Source organism: Chanos chanos, chromosome 5 (genome assembly GCF_902362185.1).
Source record: "Chanos chanos chromosome 5, fChaCha1.1, whole genome shotgun sequence".
In the NCBI taxonomy this organism is placed as follows: Eukaryota; Metazoa; Chordata; class Actinopteri; order Gonorynchiformes; family Chanidae; genus Chanos; species Chanos chanos.
This window is the reverse complement of record NC_044499.1, coordinates 14,891,989-14,904,007: the sequence shown is the minus strand read 5'-3', so window position 1 is coordinate 14,904,007 and position 12,019 is coordinate 14,891,989. Positions and strand designations below refer to the sequence as shown.

Here is a 12,019-nt window from a genome sequence, read left to right as displayed (position 1 = left end):
AAATCCAGGACTGGATACATGCATTCATTTAAATGATCATTTCAAATTCATTCCCATTGTTTTGTTGACTAAAAAAATCATCGGAGCTCAGTAAGACCTTCTGTGCTGTAGGCTGCAGGAAGACAGTCTTTGTTCTCTCATGGGCTTGAAGCCGACCCAGATCAGGACCAAGGACAGCACCACGGTGAGCGCCACATGGCACTCACCCATTTCAGGTCTCAACAATTATTCAGTTTACATTTTCCTTTTTCTATGCTGAATAATAGTTCGGTGGGTATTTGTGTGTGCATGCGTGTGCGTGCATATGTGTGTGTGTGTGTGTGTGTGTGTGTGTGAGAGAGAGAGAGAGAGAGAGAGAGAGAGAGAGAGAGAGAGAGCGAGCAGCTGCCTTTAATCCTGTCTTGTGATGGTCTTAATAAAATCAGAATTAAACTGTCTTTAATGATTATAGAGAATGGTTTATAATCTCAATGTCCTTTTGAATCAGAATGGAGAGGCTGGTGGATAGGGATACCTATGAAGAACGCAGTAGTAGCCTCACACTCAGCAGTGAATTCACATGTTCAGAGAGCTCATGAATACAATGCCAAACAGACACACGTATGTCAGGTCCTATCAAATGTTGGTTTCATCTCTGTTCTACACAGAATTTGACCTGAATATGACATCTAAGCATGCTAGCTTAGTTCTCATGTTGAGACAGGTCCAATTACCAAATGAAACAAACATCATATGCACACATACACGCAAGTATAAACCCACCCACAAACACTCCTGTCAGCAATATGAATGAACATAAAGGGTGAGAGCAAAAAAAAAAAAAAAAAAGAGAGAGAGAGAGAGCAAAATCCAGTTTTTTATGTGCTGAGGGGAAAAAAACTTGTTTGAGCCCAATGACTGCGCGTATTTTACACGTCCAGCTGACAGAAGATCTATTAAGTCTACTATTTCAGTCTTTTCACCTTGTGATTTTCCCTTTCCCTTCCCGTGGCTAGGAAGCATTCTCTATCAAAATTAAGAATAAACTGTTCCGATGCATTTCTTGAAAAGTGTGTTGCGCAGTATGATAATTCAGCCTCCAAACCAAGTCTCAAAATGGAAATAGGAATTATAGGCTACTGGGCTTCAATTCATCCTTTACAACGTCGCTCAATGGTTTATTATTTGAAATGGTTCAACAAGTGATTTTCATGGCCGTTTTTTCCCCCTCTTTCTTCTTTTTCTGAATGTGGTCCGTGCTGTGGTACTTCTCTGTGGGCACGTGGACGCGCTTTTGCGTAACGTGTATAAAACTCAGGAAGCGCCTCTAGCCCCCAGTCAAGCGAGAAAGCCACGAAACAAATTACAAGACAAGACAGAGCTAGTCAGACAAGATTTTAAACGAGTATACTGTGAATGGGGAACCTCGTAAGTTTCTGCAAGAAAATATCGCTCTCTGTGTTAGATTTAAGAAGCTGCATGCAAGTTTCGTTAAACAGCAAGATTGATCGATCGGGAAACTGAGAAGGTGTTTAACATCTCGAGTATCCTTCACCCTGCAAAAAAAAATTCATCCTTATTTCTGCGATATATTATATGTATGACTGCTTAAAGAGAATGCAGAACAACAGTGCTCTCTCATTAAGCTTGGGGGTGTGTGGACAAACTCTGGAGGAAGGCGCAGATCCAACGAACAAAACGAACAGCGAAACTATGCAGAACCTCTCCCTCCACTGCTGGCTTCGCCTGCTTGCCAAAGAATCCGGGACAGAATTATATGGAGACAGTTCAAGCGTGGCTATACGCGCGTTCATCGCACTGGTGTACCTGATCTTATGCGCTCTGGGGCTCGTGGGGAACCTACTGGCTCTTTATCTCCTTCACTCACGACATAGGCTGAAACAATCCTCCATAAACTGTTTTGTTATGAGTTTGGCTATCACTGATTTGCAGTTTGTGCTTACTCTTCCCTTCTGGGCTGTTGATACAGCTCTGGACTTCCGTTGGCCCTTTGGGAAGGTGATGTGCAAGATCATTAGTTCTGTCACTACTATGAACATGTATGCCAGCGTGTTCTTTCTAACAGCCATGAGCGTGGCGCGCTATTGTTCCCTGGCTTCATCACTGAGAATGCACAGTACTAGAACTGCCTCAGCTGAGGTGAAATGGGCCAGTGTGGGGATTTGGGTAGTGTCTGTAGTGGCCACACTCCCTCATGCAGTTTATTCAACCACTGTGAAAGTGTCCGATGAGGAGTTGTGTCTAGTGCGTTTTTCGGACTCGGGAAGCTGGGACCCTCAGTTATTGCTGGGACTCTATCAGACGCAGAAGTTGCTGCTGGGTTTTCTCATACCCTTGGTCGTGATCTCCGTAAGTTACCTACTTCTGCTACGCGTCGTGCTCCGACGACGCGTCAGCGGCATCCCAGGTTCTGAAAGCGAAATATGCCGTCTTAGACGCCGTTCCAAGGTGACCAAATCCGTCACCATTGTTGTGCTGTCGTTCTTCTTGTGCTGGCTGCCTAACCAGGCGCTAACACTTTGGGGAATACTCATTAAATTTGACATGGTGCCATTCACTAAAGCCTTCTATAACGCACAAGCCTACACCTTTCCCATTACGGTGTGCCTTGCGCACACCAATAGCTGCCTGAACCCGGTCTTGTACTGTCTTATTCGACAGGAGTACCGCGCTGGTCTCAAAGAACTGGTGCTCAAAGCCACGTCCTCTCTATGTCATATAGCTAATATGGCATTCAGGAGAAAAAGAGTCGCTGAGGCGGAGCCTCCTCTATCCTTAGTGCCTCTGAATGCTGGGGTCTGACTCATGGGTAGGTGAAAATGGACAGTAGCTTATTCATTTCTGTTTATCTGTTGTAGGACTGTGGAAATGAACTGAAGGAGTACATGTCCATGATACAGTTTGTTGGTTGAAGCCTCTGGCAATGTCTACTGTCATGTTCTTGATCATGGCACTGGGTAAGAAGAGATTATAGTTTGGAAAAAAAATAGTCTTTGTACTTCACTGTGATTGCAAGGGGTACAAATGCTATTGTATGTATCAAGATACATGTTTCATATCAAGATATGTAAATGTAGGTTAGTTACTGTGTGTCCATCAATAACAAATACACATTTATGAACTATGTTCTTGTATTATCATGAGTTTACAGTGGAACTGTGCTTGTGACATACATTCCACTTGGAATAATTTTACTGTTTTACCTCAAATAAGAACTATATTCTGTGATTGTGTGAATTTGTTAAATTGTGTAAAATACATATCTGTAATTTTAAAGTGTATAGGTATACTGAATATTTGAACTTTTGCACCACCAAACAATTGCCACCATCCAAATAAACTACTACTCACTGTCAGAATTTTAATGAAAGTAAACAACAGTGATACAGTGATCATTCTACCACTGTACAGGATGTGAAAAGGAGCACAAAGAAGCTGCTTAAATGTCACCGCTGCTCTAAATGTAATAATACAATGTGTACTGAATCTGGAAAAAAAAATAGCCTCACTAAATAGTGCAGAAATGATTTGTTTATATGTTATTACAAATAGATGAAAACTTGAGAGCTGAACAGACATTTGTTGTATGTATCTGATTATACCCAGGTCTGTTCGTGCTAAATAGAGAAATAGAGCTATTAATTATCTACAACTTGAGTACATGTGCTTTTTGGTACTGATGATATTAGAAATCCAATTACTTTTCCAGGAATAGGCATGTGCATCTGCAACCAGTCTCCTTGACCCCATGGGAACATGAAATACTGTAAAGTAGTTTGTGTTTTTATATATACTGCTAAGTAGTAGGTGATCTGTTATTTTTTAACGGGGGGGATGGCCCAATGGCCGACAGGGGGGGATGGCCGAATGGTCACTGAAACTACTTTATAGAGGATATAGGGGTATGGCAGGTTGATAAGGGGAATGCATTTTGGTCATTTTGCTAACAAAGGGGGTGGCATCCCCCCTCATCACCCTACAAATCGCCTACTGCCAGCAGGAAGAACAACCTTTCCTGCAAATTACATCAGATATTTCATTTGTTGTTTGTACATGCATGGTGAAGTATTTTCATTCTTCTTCTTGTATAAATAAACTGCAAATAAAGTAGTATTTTAAAGTGCCATCCTAAAGTTGTTGTTGTAAGGTGTAAGTGGTAGCAAAATTTTATTTTATTTTATTTTGTTTTGTTTTAAAATGATATTGATGCTTCACTTTGATCTAGATAAAGAACTGCTCAGATAGACTATGCATTATTTTCCATTGATGCTAAAGAGTAAAAGCACCTTCAATAAGCCTGTGCCACGCCTTGCTTTTGATATCATATTGTATAGCCTCCAACGCTATTATCGCTACATTTTTTTTTCTGACAGATGAGATGAAAGATAAGAGACATAGGAGTCTCTGATTCACCCTGTAATTTACTGCACTGGTGACGCATTCAGTACCAAGCCACAGCCCTCACCATTTAGCAATCTCTGTGAATGCAGAATGGTAACTTTATATGTATATGTGTATTGGTGTATAAGCAAGATATAGTTGTTATTGTTAAATGAACTAAAATATTTATTTTGATACTGACAGAGAAAGGATTAAGTTGTTAATCTTTTGTAACAGTAAAATGGAAGTGAATGGGAAGGTACCGCTGGGATTAAAACATATATGAAAACAAACAACTGTGAAATAAATTACCTTGTGAACTTAGATTGACCAAGCTTTTCACTTTTCTGATGTACTGATACAGAACTGCATTTAGCTGGATGTTTTGGAAGCTTGTGAATACAAGAAACATAATTAAAGTGATCATTTCAAAATACAACATTCTGCTTTAAATCACTTCATTGCTATTATCCTCTACTATGGGGTCATAATGACATTGCAGGAAATGGTCTGGAAAATAGAGGGATATGGGTTCAGATCTTAGGTGTGGCAGCTTATTTCTGATGTTCCCTGAGTTAGGCCCATAACCTCAAGATTGGTGTAATAATTGCAAGTTCTGGATAACAGCATCGGTTGAATAAATAAAAATACAATTAACAACTGCTTTTTGCTAAGGGAATGATACATGTGTCATGTCTCAGGCTGCCCCCTCTATGTTATGGTTTGCTTTGTCATGATTTACACTGACAAGCTATATTCCTTTCCGCTATAGTCCATTCTTCTTGTTTACTAATTCAATTCACATTCAATTCACAGATCTGGCCATCTGAACATGTGTAGAAGAGCCATATTAATTGCACTGTGACACTGTGTGTTACACTGTGTGTTGGTGGTGCTAGAACTATGCTCCATCAAGGCTGCAAACGTCAATCCTTCAGCCTGAAAGGTGACCACTGAGAGTCTTCAGCACCGTGGACAGCACATCACTGTCAAAGTGTATTGGTATGGAACTGGGGCACCCCTTTCATCACCACCTGAGGCCTATTATCACAAGTCTCACCACCATCTCCCCTGTGGAGTGTCAAACCAGAGAGCTTAGCTGAGTTGAGACTTGCCTTCTGCCTAAGGGTTCTCTCTTTTCTCCCTCTTTTAAAGACCGAGGAAGAATATGCCCTGCGGCCATCAGAGCTGCCATGACACACGATGGCCAACAAGACCATTCTTATCGAATATGTATCTACAATACAATATGATGCGTTTCCAAGGAATCACACTGTATACACTGTAAACTTCCCTGCACTTACACACCCACACCAAATTCACGGCACAGTGGATAAAACTGTCCTCCTGATGACGGCATGTTTTGAGCTGGCCTTATTCAACAGTTTTTCCCCCCACCATAACTGCCATCCTGATGCCCCTAATGCTCCATTGTTTGTCTCGGAAACACCGGGGAATGCACCTTTTGCTAAAGATTATTTTGGGTTTTTTTGGGGGGGGGGGGGGGTGGGGGGGTTCAGTCCTTTTTTTACAGTGTTTTCCAGTGTTATCCATTTCAAACTTCATCCTCTCTTGTAGTTGGATGATTTCAGACAATCACAATTTCTGAAACATGCTAGATTTATATAATCAAACAAGCCCATGTAATACCAAAAGAAAGAGTAGTTAGTTCACAAGGAAGATGAGTACTTTTTCAGATCAGGCCCTGAGACACAAGGAGGGCAAGAAAGTAACTGTGATAAGTACAGAGTAAAGTGACTGTAATTAGCTTTTACATTTGCATTTATTTATTTAGCAGACGCTTTTAACCAAAGCGACCTCTGTTTGATGTCAATGTAAAAAGCCCTCTATTGCTAATGACTCTCATGGTGAAAATAAAAATGCAGATGCAGGCGGTGACAGAGTGAATTTACTTTTCCTCCTTGCCTTACTGTGACATATGCAGAGCAACATTAGAGTGGCATATACTCAAACATGCTTTTATGCCTTTTGTTCTAAACATACAACAGAATTTTCTGGAAGCTTGATATGTTAAAACACTGCATAAATGGTCTCAGAGGATGTCATATCCCTTCTTCCCTTGTCTCAATTCAGTTTTGTGCTGTGGATCTGTCTGCACACCTATATATAATTGCTCACTACAGATATGGTAAGAAATATACATTTAATAGCATAAGCAATGCTTTTTTTCAAAAGTCTCATAGCAACTTTTACTGGTAACTACTGACAAAGATCAAAACTTACAGTTGGAAGTTTCATGTTTGCCTTCACAAAGAAACTACTACCTACACTTGGACAACAACAGAATCAGTCACATAATAATAATAATAATAATAATAATAATAATAATAATAATAATAATAATATTTATTTAGAGCCTGATATCACTATTTATAGTCTCAAAGGGCTTTACATGTCTATAACAAAGTCAAATCAAAATTATAGTCTGCATAAGTTCTAGAAAATAGATAAGTCTTTAGTCTTGTTTTAAAACTACTGAGAGAGTTTGCCTGTCTAACTTCTGTAGGTAAACCATTCCAGAGGAAGGGAGAACGGTAGGAAAAGGCTCGGTTGCCAGCGCACATTTTTTTTTAACTCTTGGAATGACTAATAATCCAGAATCTTGAGAGCGCAGGGTGCGAGGTGGGTTACAGGGTGTAATTTAGTCAGACAGGTAGGAAGGCGCAAGCCCATGTAAAATTTTATATGTTAATAAGAGGACCTTAAAATCTGCTCTTGCATGAATTGGGAGACAATGAAGGGAAGCCAGGACAGGGCTAATGTGATCAAACTTCTTTGTTCTGGTCAGAATTCTAGCAGCAGCATTCTGGACCAGCTGAAGACTATTGGTACTAGAAGCAGGCAGGCCAGAGTAAAGAACATTGCGGTAATCGAGGCAAAACGTGACGAATGCGTGAACAATGACAAGAGATTCTCCCCCTCCCCGATTCAGTAAAACAGATTATCAATAAACTGAACTATTTTTACTTAAGTGAATTGCACATGTAAATGGACTGGCAGCCGAAATTACTTGTTGTGATGTTTAACTGAATTATTATCAGTTCAATACAAACATGAATTTATCAAAAAAATTAGCAATCAACTATTATCTCTTAGAGTTACCATGCGAAAAAGACTTATTAGATACACTTCATATATGATGTCCTCACTAGTTGTTATCCCTCCTGTCAGTGATTCAGCACACAGCTCCCACTGTTTACCACACGGCACCAGTCCAGCTGGTCACCAGCCAGACTGTGGGAGTCGTGAGCCCTGGAGTCGTGGTGTCGACGGATGAAAATGTTGAGTCATCCGCAATGTAGGCTTCCGCATGGACGTTTCGAGCCAATGGGAGTACTCAGTAGCCAGGCCAGGATGGAAGTGATAGGCACCAACCGATTGTGGCTAAGCCAGTGGAGACACCAGTGTCTGGCGAGAACTCACAGCTAGAGATTGGTTGGTGTATTAACAGATGGTGTCCCTCTGAACAAATTCTGGCCATCTGAAGTTTTCTGGTTGTCTGAGTGCATTTGTGTCAAACACACTGAGAATTTTCGCATCTACCATTTTGTGTGACTGTGATGTTGCACCATACACTATGACAGAGACAACAAGAACATGTATGTATCATCATTATAGTTGAGCCCTAGAGGCGTGTGCAGGCTTATTTATGTGTGAACTTGTCCTGGCACTATATCAACCACTGTCCAAACTACAAGCAATCAGTCTTTGTACAATCCACACCGCTCCAGGTGAAAAACTACAGAGGAAATGTTACACTAAGCTTGCACCCAAATCTATTAAAACCTAATCCAAAGTGAAAGTTAGTGAGTGTACATTTACTCAGTGCTTATGTAAGGGGAAAAAATCCTTCTGAAATAACAGCGAGTACAGAGTACAAGAGGAAAAATTAAATAAAGTCAAATTGGAGACAATTATTATCGAAAATAGCAAAGAGACATTTCAGTCTTAATTTCTAGGTGATTGAATAAAAGAACTTTAAGGAACTTAATGGAGATGCCTGGAACAAACAAGTGATGAGCAAAGTGATGGAGCATTAAATACTATTCCAAGACTCTATCAGAGTAGTTTTTGAAACTCCTCTAGCCTTTTAGCACGCTTTCAGGGAAATGTATTCACTGTGGTGGCAAATGAATGAGCCTGCTCTGAGCAGATGAGTGGTTGATTGGTTTGGTCTGGGGGGGGGGGGGGTATAACTGTGGGGTAAGAAAATGAAAGAAGAAAGAGAAGTGAAACTCCTTGTGTGACCACCAAGTTACCCTTTGATTTATAACACAGTGTTTAAATGAGTGTATGTGTAAGTATTGACAATGAAGATTACAAGGAGCAATTAGACTACATGCATTACCAGTGATCATTAAGCCACTGACTCTACATTTAAACAAATGCCCTGTCTAATTAAAAAAAGATTTAATGCAGAAATGTCCAGGACTTGTAGCTTTCACCATCTGCACTTGATGAAGCAGTTATGCTTAGTCAACAATGAATTAGGAATTATACTGGATTGCACACAAAGAGAGAGAGAAGATAAGCATCTCTTCCTAACCTTAAAGGGGACATTCAATCTTAACATAAGGGTGCATTTTAATAATTGCCTCCTTGTTTGTAAAGTACTGACATGAATCATCTGATTTGTTATTCAGCTGAGTATTTACTAAAGTTTTGCTTTGTCTACATTATGAAAACCAGTGAGTATATTACTATGCGACTGTCATGGACTAACCAACTGAAAACAGCTTTGCACTCTGTCTTGAACACCAGCAGTAAAAGGTTTTACTTCATGCTGCCTCCTGTGAGAGTGAATGAGTATGGCGTAAGCGAGAGTAACATAATTCAGAATATGTTGCACCGACAAGAAATGAGTCTTCTCTAAACCTATGTAACATTTTAAAAATCTATTGTTGGGGGACTGAGATAGCCACCAATGCAGAGCAAATAAATTTAGTTTTAAGTCTGTTATATTTTGTCAGAAAATGAATATTTTGGCAGAGAAATAAAAAAAAAAAATCAGGTAAAAAAAAGTCTCAACATAAGGGTTATATTGAACCTCATGTGTCAAAAACAGTGAACTTCCCTTCAAAATCCTTGGGATTCAGTTGAATGGACTTTCAATACCACACTCAAACCAACCTTCATGAAAAAGTTCCTTTAAGATTAAGAGTAAATAACAGATTTGTTCCAGTTTCAGAAATTACACTGTATCAGAGGAGGTGATGCACACAGTGCTTTAATAACCTGTGAGAGTGCGTCCTCAAGTGGAAACACCACTACTGAGCATCTCAATTTACGTCATTAAAAATATGATTTCAAATTGTAATTTGACATACTGATTTGTTTTTAAATGCATCACTTTGAATCAGGGGCTGTTAACTTCAAATGTACAACTTCCCCTTTTCTTACCGTCTGAAAATTACAGATAAGTAAATACATTTTGAAAGATTATTATAATTGCTTCACTGCTCTGTCAAACTGGTAAGACTGTGACCTTTCAGCTTTGAGATTGTGATCTGCACCATGCATGAACCATGACTACATTTAAATATCACACCATGTCTCTGAGTTATCGCAAGACTAGCACATCCTGCCTCATTCTAGGCTGGTCAGCTGATACTGCCGACACACAGACATAAATCACTCTGGGTAAAAAAAAAGACACCTCCATTTAGATGTCTTACTCCCTACCTGGTGGAGAAATGAGTCATGCCCTGGCCTTGATTTGAAAAGAATGTCTCCACGTGCTATTTTTGATCAGATATGTCAAAAAACAAGAATTCTGACATGTGCCCATAGTGAGTACTTGGATGTTGATACAAACACTAGAAAAGTGGTGACTCATTCCAAAACATGGATAAGCAAATGGTAAGCTGCAGCAGAACCTGATCTGTATTCCTCTGGTGTAATACCAAACGTTTGAAACAACGTATTACCCCAGCACATGACTGCAGTCCGTGATTGGTAGGATTTGTCAATCAAGGCTTGTTTGAATGTTCTTTCATGCTTCACGTTTTAATAACACTGTTTGCTCAGCATCAGTTAAAAAAAAAAACAATACATGCATCTGTGGTAAGATCTCACTGTGTCTCCTCTATTCCATTTCTTCATTCAAATTGTTATCTTTATTATTTTGGTTTTTTAACAGATTTTCTTTTTGTTACATTATAGATTTTATTACAGTATTGATTTTTCTTGGAATCCATTAAAACTGGATCTTATCACAATTTTTTTTCTGAGTATAGGTCAGAGATGTCTTTGTGAACACAGAGTATACAGGATTTAACCCTTTCCTTGCCATTAAGTTCTTTAAGATCGCCATGGTGGGTCCTGAGGATCACGGGCCTTTGTGGTCAATTCAGTTTAAAATCAATGGCGTCACAGACAGATTGTGGAGCTGGATGCAGGAAGAGATTGGTTTATTCAAGTGGTTTATTCAAAACAAACATAGGTCGTACAGGCCTGGGTAAAACAGCAGTGAACAGAGTACAGAGGGCGTAATCCAGGACATAATCCAAAACCAGGCAAAGTATCAAAGTGACCAAGGCAAACAGTAGTAATGCAGAATAAGAATTTAACAAGCAGAGGTCATAACACAGAAGATGGAAACAGGTACAGAAACAGCACAGCACAAAACTCAGCAACCTCTCTAAGGATAAAGAAACAAACCTGCAGTCTAAATAAACATAGACAATGAGCACTAAAACAGGTGTGAATCCTGCCTGGATAATCACTGTAATGATATAATTATCCAGTGATTACTTAGTAGTCGGATGAAGATGAATGATGATAAGTGGATCCAGAGGGAGTTGGCAGCAAGGCCATGACACATGGATAAACATCAGGGCACCTGAAACAGAATACTGTATGTGCATCACTCCTGTATACACTCCAGTGTCAATGATTTACCAAAGTTCATTTCTGAAGAACCTTAAGTGATCAACAGTAAAGTCATGGTGCTCTCAAGAAAGAGTAAAATAATTCATTTTATATTCCTTTTTTTTTATTTTTCTAATAAACTGAGTTGCCATTCCTGCATCTATGTGAACTTCTGAGATCATAAATTAAATAGACAACAAACTGAAAAGGCCTCCTGTGTTAAAAAGTAACATGTAACCTATATAAATCCAAGCAAATTTCACATGCTGAGTGTGGAGAAGAAGAGAAGAGAAGAGAAGAGAAGAGAAGAGAAGAGAAGAGAAGAGAAGAGAAGAGAAGAGAAGAGAAGAGACTTCCTTACATATTAGTGTCCACTGTGAATAAGATGGGCTATAAAAGAAGTTAGCACATGGGAGAAAGAGGCAGCAGCTGTACGGACAGAATTTAATAAGAGGACTAGATTTACCTCATGCAAAGTAAATCACTCTTCTTCAACAACACAACAGTAAAATGAGTCAGAGAGAGAGAGAGAGAGGGAGAAAGAGAGATTGATGATTTATTCATAGTGATAAAGCAGATCTGAACTACAGACAGTATGAAAAAGGAAGAGTGATAGTTTAGCCTTAAGTGTACTGAAAACGTCATGGATACATAAGAAGAAAATCATTTAGCTCTCTAAGGTTTTGCTTCTCAACCCCCCCCCCCCCCAAAAAAAAAACCCAATAGCTTGAGTACATGAGAGATGAGA

The 12,019-nt window shown here is 39.5% G+C and overlaps 1 protein-coding gene across 1 annotated transcript; it reads left to right on the top strand.

Moving 5' to 3' along the window:
• The first annotated feature begins 1,596 nt into the window (after nucleotides 1–1,596).
• Nucleotides 1,597–2,802, top strand: rxfp3.2a (relaxin family peptide receptor 3.2a). The gene has a single exon (XM_030775655.1). The coding sequence runs from the start codon at nucleotides 1,597–1,599 to the stop codon at nucleotides 2,800–2,802; it is 1,206 nt and encodes a 401-aa protein (XP_030631515.1).
• Nucleotides 2,803–12,019: the final 9,217 nt, after the last annotated feature.